At 60.4% G+C, this 18,303-nt stretch overlaps 2 protein-coding genes across 4 annotated transcripts in view; one reads left to right on the top strand and one right to left on the bottom strand.

The window, feature by feature from the left end:
- The window catches only part of LOC140917024 (D-beta-hydroxybutyrate dehydrogenase, mitochondrial), a 50,735-nt gene extending 36,761 nt beyond the window's left edge, over positions 1 to 13,974 (bottom strand). Inside the window, exons 1-2 of one of the 3 annotated variants that reach the window (XM_073358976.1) lie at positions 13,778 to 13,862; positions 6,958 to 8,021 (exon numbers count right to left, since the gene is read on the bottom strand). In XM_073358976.1, coding sequence (XP_073215077.1) covers positions 6,958 to 6,984 — 27 coding nt within the window. In that variant the 5' untranslated portion in view covers positions 6,985 to 8,021; positions 13,778 to 13,862. Of the gene's footprint in view, positions 1 to 6,957; positions 8,022 to 13,777 lie in introns of all 3 variants that reach the window. The other 2 variants (XM_073358974.2, XM_073358973.2) reach the window with 2 other exon arrangements.
- BDH1 (3-hydroxybutyrate dehydrogenase 1) overlaps positions 13,963 to 18,303 on the top strand; it is a 47,013-nt gene continuing 42,672 nt past the window's right edge. The window contains exon 1 of the mRNA XM_073358977.2: positions 13,963 to 14,070. The gene's annotated coding sequence lies outside the window, so the exon portion shown is untranslated. The remainder of the gene's footprint in view (positions 14,071 to 18,303) is intronic.

Here is an 18,303-nt window from a genome sequence, read left to right as displayed (position 1 = left end):
TATTCCAGCTCATAGAAAGACTGCTCATAAGATATTCAAATGACCATCACCCAAGCAGCACCCCTCAACATTTTAAAATCAGGTTAACCGAGGCCTTGTCTACACTACAGGGGAAATTCAATCTAAGCTACGCAATTTGAGTTACGTGAATAGCGTATCTCAAGTCGACGTAGCTTAGATCTGCTTACTGCTGGGTCCACGATACGAGACGTAAACGCTCTTCTGTCGACTCCCCCTCCTCTTCTTGATCCGGTGGAGTACAGGAGTCAATGGCAGAGTGATCGGCGGTCCATTTAGTGGGTCTTCACTAGACCCACTAAATCGACTGCCAATGCATTGATAGCCGGCTGCTCATTAATCCCCAGTAAGCGTAGACAAGCCCTGAGTGCTTGTAAATGTGAAGGTCCAACAGTCCCGAGTAGAGCAGGCAGACGCAGCATGGTTGGCAGGCAGCTCAGGAATCCGGCCACATTCCTGACACCGAGTTGCTGTAATGACCTCAGGCAAATCACTTAGCCTCTCCATGCCTCAGTTTGTCCCTCTGTGAAACGAAGATACTACTAGTTAGCTGCCACTCAAAGGATGGTGAGGGTTCTCTCACCAATATTTGTACAGTGCTTGGAGACAGCAGGTGTTACAGAGTAACCAGTGTGTAGGTAACTCACCCCACATAGTTCTGCCAGCGCACCTTGGAGCTGCTGACATGCTGGAACACAGAACTCTTGGCTTAGTGATGGCTTTGGTGGGATGACTCAGTGATATCACGTGTGCTAGCTCACTAATCTATACGCACAGCACTGCTATATCTAGATGACATTTTCCACAAAGGCAAGTTGTGTGTCTAAGTACTTTACAATAAATATTCACTTAAACCTGCACCTACATCAACACATTTACAGTTTACTTATTTTTTTCAAAAAAGGGTCTGATTTTCTTTAAAATAAACTGAACAATTTCCACACATGCTCAAAATTAGATCCACTGATTGCAACAGAGGCAAAGTCAAGCAAAGTAGCTGGATAACCTCAGCCTTTCCAGATAATTTGAGAACCTGCACACACTCGTCTAGACTTTTTCCTATTCCCTCTCTCGCTGTCATTTGTTTTTCAAGGTCCCATTCCCTGTGAACCCATCCTTGACACCCTCCTTATTATCTGGTGCAGCATGGATTCATTTTAAGTTCAAAACAAGCAGTTACAATACTGAACTTTGTCTGTTCCGACAACAAACACTTAATTTCAGACTGCTTTACCAGGCACTTAAGGGCTTCTGTCCTAGTAACGGAACCGTTTCAAATGTACCATAATACTCAGGCAACTTCACAAAATATGAACCAATCTGGATTATAACTACTGAGAGACGATCCAGAGTCTGGTAACATTCCTCTGCTGAATGCTGATCCCCCGTCTGAGTTGCTGATTTTTCTAATTTTCTTGATAATATGAATTAGCGAGTAACAGGGTGGTGCTGCTTTGAGAAGTTTGTGTGTGAAAAGAATCTCTGTTTGCTTAGGAGGTCTGCTCCCTGTGTAGGGGGGCTGGAACAATGTGTATAGTGGGGGTGTGGAGAGCCATTGGACCAAACTGTAAACCCTGTCTATGATGGAAACCACTTCAAGCCATGGGGTGCGGCGGAACCCCCAGCACGCCAAGTTCCAACACCCATGTCCCTCTGTGTATTCAGCCAGATCCACTGATCTCAGTGGCACAAATCAGATTTACTCCTCTTGGCCATGGGTAGCAGAGCATGGGCTGGGTTCTCCTCCTGGGGACTCTGCACACACTGCATGAAAATGCAGTGAGGATTGGGGTCTGTGGACTCCTGGCAGCAAAGGCACAGGGGCTTATTTTATACATTTTCTGACAAGTTCATTATGTAAAAGTGACGGGTCTTTAGTTTCCTAAAAATGTAAGTGTATTTCTCTTCATTGAGGAACACAGGAATCGCCAACCTCGATCAGACCTGGAGTCCATCTAGTCCAATATCCTACCTCCGACAGGGGCCTGCACCAGATGCTGCAGAGGAAGGTGTAAGAACCCCACAGCAGCAGATGTGGGATACTGCCTTCAACATTACGGCTCATCCTGATCTCTAATCATTAGAGACAGTCTTAAGCTCTGAGGCGCAAGGTTTGATGTCCCTTCTACAGGATTTTTATCATTAATTATAAGTCTGCATATTCTTGATATCCATATAAATGCTCAGTCCTTTTTTGAATCTTAAATTCTTGGCTTCAATGATTTCTTAGGGCAACGAGTTCCACATTTAATCATGTTGTGTTTAATCATAAAGTGTTTCAATTTAATCGGTTTTGATTTGCCCACCATTCCATTTAATTGAATGTCCCCTTGTACTTGTGCTATGAGACAGGAAAAACAGTTCCTGATCTCCCTTCTCTAGACAACTCATCATTCTACATAGTTTTTATCATGTCCCTTCTCACTCATCTCCTTTCTAGCATAGCAGTCACAGTCTTTTCAATCTCTCTTTGTACTAGAGTTTTTCCAGGCCCTTGATAGTTCTTGTTGCCCGTCTCTGAACCCACTCTAGTTCTGCACTATCCCTTCTGAAATGGGGTGGCCAGTTCTACGCGCAGACTTACAGCTGGGGACACACCATTGATTTAAATAAAGGCATTAAAATAGTCTCAATATTATTCAGCATCCCACTCTTCACGCATCCTAACATCTTGCTTGATTGTTAGCAAAAGCTGCGTATTGAGAAGTCTTCACTGAGCTATCCATAATAATGCCCAAGTCCCTTTCTCTGCAGTGCCCTGCCTCGGTTTCTCCTTCTGCTCACGTCCCCTTAAGAACTCCACATCACAGTCCCATGGTAATTAAAACTCTTCCCCTCTGGGGTTCATTTTATTTAGTCCTTACACACATTGGCCTTTCAGGGCCTAACCCCAGATCAATATTTTCTGAGGCTTCTGCCATGTGTAGCACTCCTAACCCCACCTAGCTCCTTTCTGCAATGACTATCCCAGGTCTCTTGTCCTTTCCTCCCTCATCTCCCCAGGCCTGGCCTGAGTTAATCACATGACCTCAGCCATCTGAGGAAGTGAGCTGACCTTGTCACAGGTTAGACTGAAGCCCCATTTTCCCTTAAAGGGGCCAGCCACCCTCTGACAAGTTGAGAAAGTTTATTTAGAACCATGAGAGTGGCAGGAGTAATTTTTTCCCTCCAATTTCCATTACTTTGCCTTTGTCAAAATTAAAAGTAATTTGCCATTGTGTTGCCCACTCATCTAGCTTGTTTAGGTCTCTGAAGTTCCTCACAGACGTCTCTTATCCTAAGTAACTTTGAGTCATCTGCAAATTTTGCTACCTCCCTGCTCACCCCTTTCCCAGATCTTTAATATATTAAGCAACGCTGGAGTAAGTGACCTGCTCCCAAGAGCACACAAGAAGTCTGTGGCAAAGCGGGACTTGAACCCACAGTTCCAAAGTCATAGGCTAGTGTTCTGGACCATCTACCTCCCCTTTCAACTGATTGAAGCCACAACTGCCTCCAGTTAAGACAGCCTTTCCCTACAGCCTCTGGAGATAGCAGTGAGGTACAGATGACTACCGTCTCCCCAGCTGTCTTTGGGGAAGATGGCCACCTCCACTGGGCTCTACAGTTTAGAAACAGAATAAAAGGGGTGGGGGTCAAGGAAACATTGGAGGAGCAGGGAGATTGAGCAGGTGGCAGAGAACAAGAACTAGAGGGGCAGGAGATTATTAGACAGCAGAGACACACAATGTGAGGGAGCAATTCCAGTGGCAGCAAGACCAAGCATAGAGTTTGAGTCACTGTATAAGCACAAGACGCACTTTCACATACTCCCCACAGACTACAGTGGTGCTGTCTGGGAGAGCAGAATTTGGCACATTTGTCAAAGCTTACAAACAAACCAAAAGACATTTAATTTCAAAAAGTATAAAGTGGGACATCAGGTCTGCAATTCTGTGCCAGTCGCTAGGTTCACTTTTTTCTTCTACTAATTTCTAATTTTACAGTACTGCGAAAAAAATTTAAAAATCATTTTTTCCATTATTTTCACTATGAGTCTGTTAAGTAAAATCGAGGTCTTAGTTGTGTGAGAGAGTGCTCAGTTTTGCAGCATCCCAGATACCATCCAATCTTTTCCCACTTATTACAAGAGTTGACAGACTTCAAAAAAATTCTTCCAAATATTGATGCTTCAGGTACATCTGTACATAAGAACAGAAGAATGACCATACTGGGTCAGACCAATAGCCCTCTAGTCCAGTGGCCTGTGCCAGATGCTTCAGAAGGAATGAACAGAACAGGGAAATTTATTGAGAGATCCACCCTGTTGTCCAACCCTATCTTCTAACAGTCAGTGATTTGGAGCAGTTAGAGGTTTAGGGACACCCAGAGCATGGGGATGCATCCCTGACCATCTTGGCAAATAGCCACTAATGGACCTATCCTCCATGAACATAGCGAATTCTTTTTTTAACCCAGTTATACTTTCAGTTTTCACAACTTCCCTTGGCAATGAGTTCCACTGGTTGACTGTGTGCTGTGTGAAGAAGTACTTCCTTATGTTTCTTTTAAACCTGCAGTCTGTTAATTTCATTGGGTGCACCCCTGGTTAGTGTGTTACGTGAAGGGGTAAATAACACTTCCCTACTCACGTTCTCCACACCAGCCATGATTTTATAGACCTCTGTCCTCTCCCCCAAGTCGTCTCTTTCCCAAGCTGAACAGTCCCAGTCTTTTTATTCTCTTCTCATACGGAAGCCGTTCCATGCCCCTCATCACTTTTGTTTTCCTTCTCTGAACTTTTTCCAATTCTAATCTACCTTTTGGAGACACGGTGACCAGAACTGCACCCAGTATTCAAGGTGTGGATTTACATAATAGCATTATTATATTTTCTGTCTTTTATTATCTATCCCTTTCCCAATGGTTCCTCACATTGTTCGCTTTTTTGACTGCCATTGCACATTGAGTGGATGTTTCCGGAGAACTATCCACAATGACTCCAAGATTTCTTTGTTGAGTGGGAACAGCTAATTTAGGTCCCATCATTTTGTATGAATCATTGGGATTATGTTTTCCAATGTGCATTCCTTTGCATTTATCAACGATGAAATTCGATCACCTAGTTTAGTGAGATCCTTTTGTAACTCCTCGCACTCAGCTTCGAACTTTACTATCTTGAGTAATTTAGTATTGTCTGCAAACTTTGCCACCTCACTGTTTAACTAAAGTGTCCCATCTTTGTAATGTCCACAATAGCATTTCTGCTAAATCTTCTTTATTCCAAGCAGCTGCCAGATCAGATCTGGTATCTGTGTTATATGTGTACTTCTTTTTACATCACATACACCTTAAATTGGTATATGCATGGGGCGAGAACCTGGGCTCAGAGGGATAGTTCATCTTGTAATGCTATCTGTTTGAATCCAGCCAATGAATCTCTATAATTGCTAACAGACCAGGCAGTGCTGCGTGGTATTAAATTGCACACGAGAACTTCCCAACTAAACCACTAGAGATGAAGTCTTAGCTACTATGCAGTAAAAGGGCATTTTGCCATTGATTCAGTGGGGCCACGATTTCAGCCTAGATCCTCTTCTGACTTACCCCAGTTTGGCCCAGCTGTTAGGCATGAGAGAGCAATTTAGGCTTCTGTGCTCACCCATTCCTTGGTCTGTCTGCTGAAGATAGTAGTTTCACTAACTCAGGGCAATTGAGGTGGTGGGTTTTGTGGACCTTGAACTGAGATCACCAAATTCCTCCCCACCACACAGTGCAAATATGGACTCTGCATGGGAACAAGTTCACACACGCATCTCATGGGCCTGGTTCGCTAATATCTCATTAATATCGTTCTGCGAAACCCAGGAAGCAACAAAGGAAAACAGCCCTTGCATAGGCTCAGTTTTCATCAGTTCTACTCTCCTATTGGGTGGCAAAGTCATCAGGCACCAGGTAGAAGTATGTTACTGGAATTAACATCTGGGTTGGTTCATATTAGTGTCAACTCCAAAAACAGGGGGGCAGATCTCCACTCTGTGGGATTTCAAATCCCTCTTTCGGTTCATACGGTTCTGCTCTCTATGATTAACCGCTTCCTGAGCTAGCTGCTGAGATGCTCCTTCTTTTACTTGAGTGGAAATCATTAGAGCTGTGTCAGCGCTTTCATAACTGAGGTTAGAACGTGGCTGTAAATAAAGAAGCATCCACTCTAGGCTGGAGCATAGCACATAAGGGAGGTTCTGTGGTCACTGCAATGTAAGTTGCACGAAAGGGCTGCAGCTAATGGACAAATATAAGAAAAATGTACATTGTTGTGCTGTGTGAAGTGCTAACCGCTGCGGTAGCTGCATCCTGAGCAGGACTGCATCCCTGCCCAGTGATCTGACCTGGGTCCTCCCAGAAATGGAGAGACCTTCAGCCGTGCTCTTCATGGGCTGTAAAGGGCAGCCCAGGGCAACTGTGAGAGCACTGGAGTGAGTTGTGAGCTTGGGGAAAGATATTAGGAAAACCTTTTTCACTAGGAGGGTGGTGAAGCACTGGAATGGGTTACCTAGGGAGGTGGTAGAATCTCCTTCCTTAGAGGTTTTTAAGGTCAGGCTTGACAAAGCCCTGGCTGGGATGATTTAGTTGGGGATTGGTCCCGTTTGAGCAGGCGGTTGGACTAGATGACCTCCTAAGGTTGCTTCCAACCCTGATATTCTATGATTCTAACAAGCTCTTGGGACTGGCTGCCCATTGGCACTTCCAGCCTATGGCCAAGGTTCTTTACGTTTCAGGTCCCTCGGATTGGAGAAGGGGCTGTGGCCCAGGGTTCTTGGGGCCCTATAGGCAGCTGGGGAAGGGAAATAGTGGAAGGCCCCTCTCCCACATAACTAGAGTACATCTGTACACAGTGGTAACAGAGATGCGCTGCTCAATCCCACCAGCTCGTCCAAATGCCAAGGGTTCAGAACTGACCGGGTCGTGCTTGCTGCTAGGGAACATGAGGCGGCTGAGGAAAAGGCACACAACATCCCAGGAAACGGCTAATGCTTGCTCCTGCTCTGACTGTCATGTGACCCATCTCAGGTAACAGATGTGAAGAGGAAGAATGTCCAGGACGTGTTTGTGTGACCCAGCATCAGCCGGGAGAAGGAAGGAGCCGAGGCCAGGACACAACAGCAGGGTCGTTCCTGTGCTGCAGGGATGGTGAAATCCTCAAGTGCCCAGCCTAGTGTGGCTCCAGGGCCAATTATATTTATTCTGGCCCATGTGATTGACTGTTCTGTGTAATTCCAGGACCGGCACAGAACAATCTGACAGCAAGGCTAGGACTCTGCGCAGAGCTGCAAAGAGCAAATGCTCTGTTTGGCGGTGGTGCATTTCTGGTAGGAATCCTGGAGACAGCTGAGTTACTGCTGCTTGTCAGGCACGCTAGACAGAACTCAGAGGCCGGGTCCTACTGCCATTGAAGTCAATGGCAAGGCTCGCATTAGTTTCAGTGGCTAGGGGATGTGGCCGTATGTTGCAGAAGCCAGGAGCAGAAGCATAAATACAGCAGTGCCCATTAGGAGCTGAGGAAAATCTTAGAAATTCGGTGACAATTTGCTTGGTGTCAGTTGCAAACAGCCAGATTTCTCTGCACGGTCTGATCCTGGGGAATGATTCCAACCGCCCTTTAATACCGCGACTGACACTTAGGAGGTGGTTAGTACATGTATCTCAAAGGCCCCTGAAATGCAGCGTTCCTTGCGAGGGCAGCACAGTTATTTCAAATGGTGGCTGCGTGTCCCACATCTCTCTCCTGGCAGGTACAGCCCAGGGCTCAACAAGAGCCTCTGAAATCTGCTCTAGGAATTCCTGTGGGGAAGTTCTCTGGCCTGTGTTATCCAGGAAGTCTGACTAGATGATCACAATGGTCCCTTCTGGCCTTGGAATCTGTGAATCTATAATTCCACTGCTGTTAGTGAAGTTCCTCCTGATTTACGCTGGTGTGAGAGAAGAGTCAGGTTAAAGTAGCTTTTCTGTGTCAGTTAAAGAGGCTAAAGATTGAAAGACACAAATAAAAGATTAATGGAAGTAAACCTTGAGAGGAAAGGAAGGGAGAACAGGGAAGGGCAGAGAAGGAAGGTGGAGTTACTGTGAGGGATTCCTTGGTCTTGCCCTTCATTCTTTACCCTTCCCTGCAGTGTTTCTCCAAAAGTTTTTTTTTTAAAAGATGGGCCTGAACTAGAAATGAGCTCCGTTTCACATGTGTGGGTCCCAGCCACTCCCTGGGGGTATGCACATGTGTGGGTCCCTGTCCCCCTCATTGAAGCAGGTGTGCAGGGTTACTGCCCTGGGAACCGCATGGCACCAGTAGGCGTGGGGTCGGCTGCAGGCGGGGGGCGCAGGCCGGGGCCGGGCTGGCTGCGGGCAGGGGGTGCCGGGCAAGGCTGGCTGGAGGCGGGGTGCGGGGCAGGCGGCAGGCTGCGGGGCAGGGTGCGGGACTCGGTGCGGGGCAGGCGGCAGGGTGCAGGGCTCGGTGCGGGGTGCGGCTGGCGGCGGGGTGCGGGGCTCGGTGCAGGTCGGGGGGTGCAGGGCAGGAGGCGGGGTGCAGGGCTCTGTGCGGGTCAGGGGGGTGCGGGGCTCGGTGCGTGGTGCGGCTGGCGGGGGGTGCGGGGCTCGGTACGGGTCAGGGGGGTGCGGGGCTCGGGGCGGGACTCGGTGCGGGGTGGGTCAGGGGGGTGCGGGGCAGGGTGCGGGGCTCGGGGCAGGAGGCGGGGTGCAGGGCTCAGGGCAGGGCTCGGGGCAGGGTTCGGGGCAGGTCAGGGGGGTGCGGGGCAGGAGGCGGGGTGGGGGGGCTCGGTGCGGGGTGGGTCAGGGGGGTGCGGGGCTCGGGGCGGGGTGCAGGGGGGTGCGGGTCAGGAGGCGGGGTGCGGGGCTCGGTGCGGGGTGGGTCAGGGGGGTGCGGGGCGGGGTGTGGGTCAGGGGGGTGCGGGTCAGGAGGCGGGGTGCGGGGCTCGGTGCGGGGTGGGGTGCGGGGCTCGGGGCGTGGCGGGGCTGGCGGGGGGTGCAGGCCTCGGGGCGGGTCAGGGGGGTGCGGGGCTCGGGGCGGGTCAGGGGGGTGCGGGGCTCGGGGCGGGGCTCAGGGCGGGTCAGGGGGGTGCAGGGCTCGGGGCGGGTCAGGGGGGTGCAGGGCTCGGGGCGGGGTGCAGGGCTCGGTGCGTGGCGGGGCTGGCGGGGGGTGCGGGGCTCGGTGCGGGTCAGGGGGGTGCGGGGCGGGGTGCGGGGCTCGGGGCGGGGTGCAGGGCTTGGTGCGTGGCGGGGCTGGAGGCGGGGTGCAGGGCTCGGGGCGGGTCGGGGGGGGTGCGGGGCTCGGGGCGGGGTGCGGGGCTCGGGGCGGGTCAGGGGGGTGCAGGGCTCGGGGCGGGTCAGGGGGGTGCAGGGCTCGGGGCGGGTCAGGGGGGTGCAGGGCGGGGTGCGGGGCTCGGGGCGGGGTGCAGGGCTCGGTGCGTGGCGGGGCTGGCGGCGGGGCAGGAGGCGGGGTGCAGGGCTCGGGGCGGGTCAGGGGGGTGCGGGGCTCGGGGCGGGGTGCAGGGCTCGGGGCGGGTCAGGGGGGTGCGGGGCTCGGGGCGGGGTGCGGGGCTCGGGGCGGGTCAGGGGGGTGCGGGGCGGGGTGCGGGGCTCGGGGCGTGGCGGGGCTGGCGGCGGGGCAGGAGGCGGGGTGCGGGGCTCGGGGCGGGTCAGGGGGGTGCGGGGCTCGGGGCGGGGTGCAGGGCTCGGTGCGTGGCGGGGCTGGCGGGGGGTGCGGGGCTCGGTGCGGGTCAGGGGGGTGCGGGGCGGGGTGCGGGGCTCGGGGCGGGGTGCAGGGCTCGGTGCGTGGCGGGGCTGGCGGCGGGGCAGGGGGCGGGGTGCAGGGCTCGGTGCGTGGCGGGGCTGGCGGCGGGGCAGGAGGCGGGGTGCAGGGCTCGGGGCGGGTCAGGGGGGTGCGGGGCTCGGGGCGGGTCAGGGGGGTGCGGGGCTCGGGGCGGGTCAGGGGGGTGCAGGGCTCGGGGCGTGGCGGGGCTGGCGGGGGGTGCGGGGCTCGGTGCGGGTCAGGGGGGTGCAGGGCGGGGTGCGGGGCTCGGGGCGGGGTGCAGGGCTCGGTGCGTGGCGGGGCTGGCGGCGGGGCAGGAGGCGGGGTGCAGGGCTCGGGGCGGGTCAGGGGGGTGCGGGGCAGGAGGCGGGGTGCAGGACTCGGGGCGGGTCAGGGGGGTGCGGGGCTCGGGGCGGGTCGGGGGGGGCGGGGCGGGGTGCGGGGCTCGGGGCGTGGCGGGGCTGGCGGCGGGGCAGGAGGCGGGGTGCGGGGCTCGGGGCGGGTCAGGGGGGTGCGGGGCTCGGGGCGGGGTGCAGGGCTCGGTGCGTGGCGGGGCTGGCGGCGGGGCAGGAGGCGGGGTGCGGGGCTCGGGGCGGGTCAGGGGGGTGCGGGGCTCGGGGCGGGGTGCAGGGCTCGGTGCGTGGCGGGGCTGGCGGGGGGTGCGGGGCTCGGGGCGGGTCAGGGGGGTGCGGGGCTCGGGGCGGGTCAGGGGGGTGCGGGGCTCGGGGCGGGTCAGGGGGGTGCGGGGCTCGGTGCGTGGCGGGGCTGGCGGGGGGTGCGGGGCTCGGGGCGGGTCAGGGGGGTGCGGGGCTCGGGGCGGGTCAGGGGGGTGCGGGGCTCGGGGCGGGGTGCAGGGCTCGGTGCGTGGCGGGGCTGGCAGGGGGTGCGGGGCTCGGTGCGGGGCTCGGGGCGGGGTGCAGGGCTCGGTGCGTGGCGGGGCTGGCGGCGGGGCAGGAGGCGGGGTGCAGGGCTCGGGGCGGGTCAGGGGGGTGCGGGGCAGGAGGCGGGGTGCAGGGCTCGGGGCGGGTCAGGGGGGTGCGGGGCTCGGGGCGGGGTGCGGGGCTCGGGGCGGGTCTGGGGGGTGCGGGGCGGGGTGCGGGGCTCGGGGCGGGTCTGGGGGGTGCGGGGCAGGAGGCGGGGTGCGGGGCGGGGTGCGGGGCTCGGGGCGGGTCAGGGGGGTGCGGGGCAGGAGGCGGGGTGCAGGGCTCGGGGCGGGTCAGGGGGGTGCGGGGCTCGGGGCGGGGTGCGGGGCTCGGGGCGGGTCTGGGGGGTGCGGGGCAGGAGGCGGGGTGCAGGGCTCGGGGCGGGGTGCAGGGCTCGGTGCGTGGCGGGGCTGGCGGGGGGTGCGGGGCGGGGTGCGGGGCTCGGGGCGGGTCTGGGGGGTGCGGGGCAGGAGGCGGGGTGCAGGGCTCGGTGCGGGTCGGGGGGGGTGCGGGGCTCGGGGCGGGTCTGGGGGGTGCGGGGCGGGGTGCGGGGCTCGGGGCGGGTCTGGGGGGTGCGGGGCAGGAGGCGGGGTGCAGGGCTCGGTGCGGGTCAGGGGGGGGTGCGGGGCTCGGGGCGGGTCAGGGGGGGGTGCGGGGCGGGGTGCGGGGCGGGTCTGGGGGGTGCGGGGCAGGAGGCGGGGTGCAGGGCTCGGTGCGGGTCAGGGGGGGGTGCGGGGCTCGGGGCGGGTCTGGGGGGTGCGGGGCGGGGTGCGGGGCTCGGGGCGGGTCTGGGGGGTGCGGGGCAGGAGGCGGGGTGCGGGGCTCGGTGCGGGTCAGGGGGGGGTGCGGGGCGGGGTGCAGGGCTCGGTGCGGGTCAGGGGGGGGTGCGGGGCTCGGGGCTCGGGGCGGGTCTGGGGGGTGCGGGGCGGGGTGCGGGGCTCGGGGCGGGTCTGGGGGGTGCGGGGCAGGAGGCGGGGTGCAGGGCTCGGGGCGGGTCAGGGGGGTGCGGGGCTCGGGGCGGGTCAGGGGGGTGCGGGGCTCGGGGCGGGTCAGGGGGGTGCGGGGCTCGGGGCGGGTCAGGGGGGTGCGGGGCGGGGTGCGGGGCTCGGGGCGGGTCTGGGGGGTGCGGGTCAGGAGGCGGGGTGCGGGGCTCGGGGCGGGTCTGGGGGGTGCGGGGCAGGAGGCGGGGTGCGGGGCGGGGTGCGGGGCTCGGGGCGGGTCTGGGGGGTGCGGGGCTCGGGGCGGGGTGCGGGGCTCGGGGCGGGGTGCGGGGCTCGGGGCGGGGTGCGGGGCTCGGGGCGGGGTGCGGGGCTCGGGGCGGGGTGCGGGGCTCGGGGCGGGGTGCGGGGCTCGGGGCGGGTCTGGGGGGTGCGGGGCGGGGTGCGGGGCTCGGGGCGGGTCTGGGGGGTGCGGGGCGGGGTGCGGGGTGCAGGGCTCGGTGCGGGTCAGGGGGGGGTGCGGGGCTCGGGGCGGGTCTGGGGGGTGCGGGGCGGGGTGCGGGGCTCGGGGCGGGTCTGGGGGGTGCGGGGCAGGAGGCGGGGTGCGGGGCTCGGTGCGGGTCAGGGGGCGAGGTGCGGGGCTCGGTGCGGGTCAGGGGGGGGTGCGGGGCGGGGTGCAGGGCTCGGTGCGGGTCAGGGGGGGGTGCGGGGCTCGGGGCGGGTCTGGGGGGTGCGGGGCGGGGTGCGGGGCTCGGGGCGGGTCTGGGGGGTGCGGGGCAGGAGGCGGGGTGCAGGGCTCGGGGCGGGTCAGGGGGGTGCAGGGCTCGGGGCGGGTCAGGGGGGTGCGGGGCTCGGGGCGGGTCTGGGGGGTGCGGGGCGGGGTGCGGGGCTCGGGGCGGGTCTGGGGGGTGCGGGGCAGGAGGCGGGGTGCAGGGCTCGGGGCGGGTCTGGGGGGTGCGGGGCAGGAGGCGGGGTGCGGGGCGGGGTGCGGGGCTCGGGGCGGGTCTGGGGGGTGCGGGGCAGGAGGCGGGGTGCGGGGCTCGGTGCGGGTCAGGGGGCGAGGTGCGGGGCTCGGTGCGGGTCAGGGGGGGGTGCGGGGCGGGGTGCAGGGCTCGGTGCGGGTCAGGGGGGGGTGCGGGGCTCGGGGCTCGGGGCGGGTCTGGGGGGTGCGGGGCGGGGTGCGGGGCTCGGGGCGGGTCTGGGGGGTGCGGGGCAGGAGGCGGGGTGCGGGGCTCGGGGCGGGTCAGGGGGGTGCAGGGCTCGGGGCGGGTCAGGGGGGTGCAGGGCTCGGGGCGGGTCAGGGGGGTGCGGGGCGGGGTGCGGGGCTCGGGGCGGGTCTGGGGGGTGCGGGTCAGGAGGCGGGGTGCGGGGCTCGGTGCGGGTCAGGGGGGGGCGGGGTGCGGGGCTCGGGGCGTGGCGGGGCTGGCGGCGGGGCAGGAGGCGGGGTGCGGGGCTCGGGGCGGGTCAGGGGGGTGCGGGGCTCGGGGCGGGGTGCAGGGCTCGGTGCGTGGCGGGGCTGGCGGCGGGGCAGGAGGCGGGGTGCAGGGCTCGGGGCGGGTCTGGGGGGTGCGGGGCTCGGGGCGGGTCTGGGGGGTGCGGGGCAGGAGGCGGGGTGCAGGGCTCGGGGCGGGTCAGGGGGGGGTGCGGGGCTCGGGGCGGGTCTGGGGGGTGCGGGGCGGGGTGCGGGGCTCGGGGCGGGTCTGGGGGGTGCGGGGCAGGAGGCGGGGTGCAGGGCTCGGGGCGGGTCAGGGGGGGTGCGGGGCTCGGGGCGGGTCTGGGGGGTGCGGGCAGGAGGCGAGGTGCGGGGCTCGGTGCGGGTCAGGGGGGGGTGCGGGGCGGGGTGCAGGGCTCGGTGCGGGTCAGGGGGGGGTGCGGGGCTCGGGGCTCGGGGCGGGTCTGGGGGGTGCGGGGCGGGGTGCGGGGCTCGGTGCGGGTCTGGGGGGTGCGGGGCAGGAGGCGGGGTGCGGGGCTCGGGGCGGGTCGGGGGGGTGCGGGGCTCGGGGCGGGTCTGGGGGGTGCGGGGCAGGAGGCGGGGTGCGGGGCTCGGGGCGGGTCTGGGGGGTGCGGGGCGGGGTGCGGGGCTCGGGGCGGGTACTCACGGGGCGGGCGGCGCGGGGCAGCAGCGCTCGGAGCAGCCCCAGCAGCAGGGCGCCGCCCAGGCCCAGCAGAGCGGCCGGGGACCCGGCGGGCGGCAGCCCCAGGAGCGCCAGGAGCCCCAGGGCCAGGGCCAGGCCCAGCAGCGGCGGCGGCGGGGCGCTCACCATGGCGGCGGCGCGGGGCGGGGCGGAGTGAGGTCACTTCCGGGCCGGCCGGGCCCCTCAGCCCGCGGCGGGAAGGTGGGTCGCACAGTGGCCGGCGCCGGGCGAGCCTCGCGGACACGCGGCTCCTGCAGGTAACTCCGGGCCGGGCGGGGGAAACCGGGCGGCGCTTCCGCGAGCACCGAGCCGCCGGCAGGGGATGGAGCCGCCGCCGCCGCGCGGGAGGCAGAGACAGAGACACGCGCCCAGAGAGAGAGAGAGAGACAGGGACAGGGACAGGGACAGAGACAGAGACAGACAGACACACACACACACACACACACGCGCGCACACACACACCACACAGAGAGACGCGCGCGCGCACACACACACACAGAGAGACTCACACACACACACCACACAGAGAGACGCGCACACACACACCACACAGAGAGACACACACCACACAGAGAGACACACACACACACACACCACACAGAGAGACACACACACACACACACCACACAGAGAGACTCACACACACACACACCACACAGAGAGACTCACACACACACACACAGAGAGACTCACACACACACACCACACAGAGAGACACACACACACACACCACACAGAGAGACTCACACACACACACACCACACAGAGAGACTCACACACACACACACACACAGAGAGACTCACACACACACACACACACAGAGAGACTCACACACACACACCACACAGAGAGACACACACACACACACCACACAGAGACACACACACACACACACCACACAGAGAGACTCACACACACACACACACACAGAGAGACACACACACACACACACACAGAGAGACACACACACACACACCACACAGAGAGACACACACACACACCACACAGAGAGACACACACACACACACCACACAGAGAGACACACACCACACAGAGAGACACACACACACACACACCACACAGAGAGACACACACACACACACACCACACAGAGAGACACACACACACACACCACACAGAGAGACACACACCACACAGAGAGACACACACACACACACACCACACAGAGAGACTCACACACACACACACACAGAGAGACACACACACACACACCACACAGAGAGACACACACACACACACACCACACAGAGAGACACACACCACACAGAGAGACTCACACACACACACCACACAGAGAGACTCACACACACACACCACACAGAGAGACACACACCACACAGAGAGACACACACACACACACCACACAGAGAGACACACACCACACACAGAGACGCGCGCGCGCACACACACACACAGAGACGCGCGCGCGCACACACACACACAGAGAGACGCGCGCGCGCACACACACACACAGAGAGACGCGCGCGCGCACACACACACAGAGAGACGCGCGCGCGCACACACACACAGAGAGACACACACCACACAGAGAGACGCGCACACACACACCACACAGAGAGACACACACCACACAGAGAGACACACACACACACACCACACAGAGAGACACACACCACACACAGAGAGACGCGCGCGCGCACACACACACACAGAGACGCGCGCGCGCACACACACACACAGAGAGACGCGCGCGCGCACACACACACACAGAGAGACGCGCGCGCGCACACACACACAGAGAGACGCGCGCGCGCACACACACACAGAGAGACGCGCGCGCGCACACACACACAGAGAGACGCGCGCGTGCACACACACACACACAGAGAGACGCGCGCACGCACACACCACACAGAGAGAGACGCGCACACACACACCACAGCACGCACAGAGAGACGCGCACGCACACACCACACAGAGAGAGACTCGCGCACACACACACAGACGCGCGCGCACAGCACACGCACACCACAACACGCACAGCGGCGCGCGCACACACACCCACACGCCACAACACGCACAGAGAGGCGCACACGCCACAACACGCACAGAGAGGCGCACACGCCACAACACGCACAGAGAGGCGCACACGCCACAACACGCACAGAGAGGGGCGCGCGCACGCACCACAACAGGCACAGAGAGGGGCGCGCGCACACACACACACCACACAGAGAGACGCGCACACACAGCACTACACACAGAGAGACGCGCACACACACACCACACAGAGAGAGACTCGCACACACACACCACAGCACGCACAGAGGCACACGCACCACAACAGGCACAGAGAGGGGCGCGCACACACCACAACAGGCACAGAGAGGGGCGCGCGCACGCGCCACAACAGGCACAGAGAGGGGCGCGCGCACGCGCCACAACAGGCACAGAGAGGGGCGCGCGCACGCGCCACAACAGGCACAGAGAGGGGCGCGCGCACGCGCCACAACAGGCACAGAGAGGGGCGCGCGCACGCGCCACAACAGGCACAGAGAGGGGCGCACACACACACACCACACAGAGAGACGCGCACACACACACCACACAGAGAGAGACTCGCACACACACACCACAGCACGCACAGAGGCACACGCACCACAACAGGCACAGAGAGGGGCGCGCACACACCACAACAGGCACAGAGAGGGGCGCGCACGCACCACAACAGGCACAGAGAGGGGCGCGCACGCACCACAACAGGCACAGAGAGGGGCGCGCGCACGCGCCACAACAGGCACAGAGAGGGGCGCGCGCACGCGCCACAACAGGCACAGAGAGGGGCGCGCACACACCACAACAGGCACAGAGAGGGGCGCGCACGCACCACAACAGGCACAGAGAGGGGCGCGCACACACCACAACAGGCACAGAGAGGGGCGCGCACGCACCACAACAGGCACAGAGAGGGGCGCGCGCACGCGCCACAACAGGCACAGAGAGGGGCGCGCGCACGCGCCACAACAGGCACAGAGAGGCGCGCACACTCACACGCCACAACACGCACACACACACAGCGAGAGAGAGACGCACACACAGGCGCTGGGGGCCTTTCCAGGTCGGGCCTGGTGGAGAAATGAAGGTCAGACAGGGCGATGCCACCTGTGCCCCGCTCTGGCAGCGAGCCGGCCGGGAGGGGCGTGCGGAGGGAGCTGGCTGTTGTCCCTGGTGACGGGTGGGCTGGCACCACTTGTGCGTCCCTGGCAGCGTGATGTGGAGACACACGCAAGCAAGGGCACCTCCTTACGAGGCCCAGGCTGCCTCCATCCCACGCCCCTGCTCTGATAGGCCGATGATGCAGTTCTGAGGCGGGCACGTCACCTCGTCAGATGCCGAGGGCTGGCTCCGCCTGGCCCCTTGCCAGCCCAGGGTGTGCGCTCGGGATGCTGCTTGTGCTGAAATGTGGCCTGGCAGGTTTAAAGGACTCTGCTTTGTCTGAGCCTTGTGCTGAGTGCTTGGGGTGTGTAGCCAGCCCAGACCGGATCTCTGCAGTGTGTCGCTGGAACCAGAAAGTCGGATGCCAAGGGACTGTTGCTGATCCAAACAAAACACACTCATGTCTCCCATTGACTTCATTTATACCTGTGTTAGGGAGAGGGGAAATGCTGCCACACCAGAATTCCCCCCTCACTCACACCAGCAGCCATGGTTAATACCCACATTGTGCGGGGAGATGACTACGCCAGGTGTAAAGGGGGTGGAGAATCAGGCCCAGTGGATATAGTGCATGGGTTAGTGTCAGAGTAGGGCACCAGCCCTGTGTCCTGAGTAACTTTATGCAGGAGACGAGACTTTTTTTTTTTTTTCAATGGGAAATAGTGGCAAGCATCAAGGGCAGAGCCTGGCCCTAAATGGACGAGGTTTAATTTATATTATTATCCTCTTTGATACAGTACTTTTAAATAGATCTTCCAATGTATTTCCCTCATTTTGTTAAATTAAAAAAAAATCTACACAACCTGAACCTGTTAAACGTTATTAGTTTATGAATATGTAAATATTTTTGCCATTTTTGACCATTTTTCACCCTTATTAATCACAAAACAATTAATGATACATAGCATTTCTCCTACCAGGATCTTTATTAATATTTACTAATTAAGCCTCCCAATAAGCATCTGTGAAATTAGGAAGTTTATTGACCCCATTTTATGGACGGGTAAACTGAAGCACAGAAATTTGTATTGATTTGCTCAAGGTCAGACACCAAGTCATTGATGAAGCTGGGAATGGAATTCAGGTCTGTCTCCTTAACTAGCCCCTAGACAGCACTGGGTTTCCTGTATGAACCAAGTTTACAACTGAAGAAAAGAGGGCCCAGGTTTTCACTGCTTCTTCAGGTGACTTGGTGCTGGAAATCTAACAATCACTGCTACACTTTCACACAATTTGTGTTCCAGGCCTTGTCTACACTACAGAGGTAAGTCGACCTAAGTTACGCAACATA

Source organism: Lepidochelys kempii, chromosome 9 (genome assembly GCF_965140285.1).
Source record: "Lepidochelys kempii isolate rLepKem1 chromosome 9, rLepKem1.hap1, whole genome shotgun sequence".
NCBI lineage: Eukaryota > Metazoa > Chordata > Testudines > Cheloniidae > Lepidochelys > Lepidochelys kempii.
This window is presented reverse-complemented; position numbering and strand designations above follow the sequence as displayed.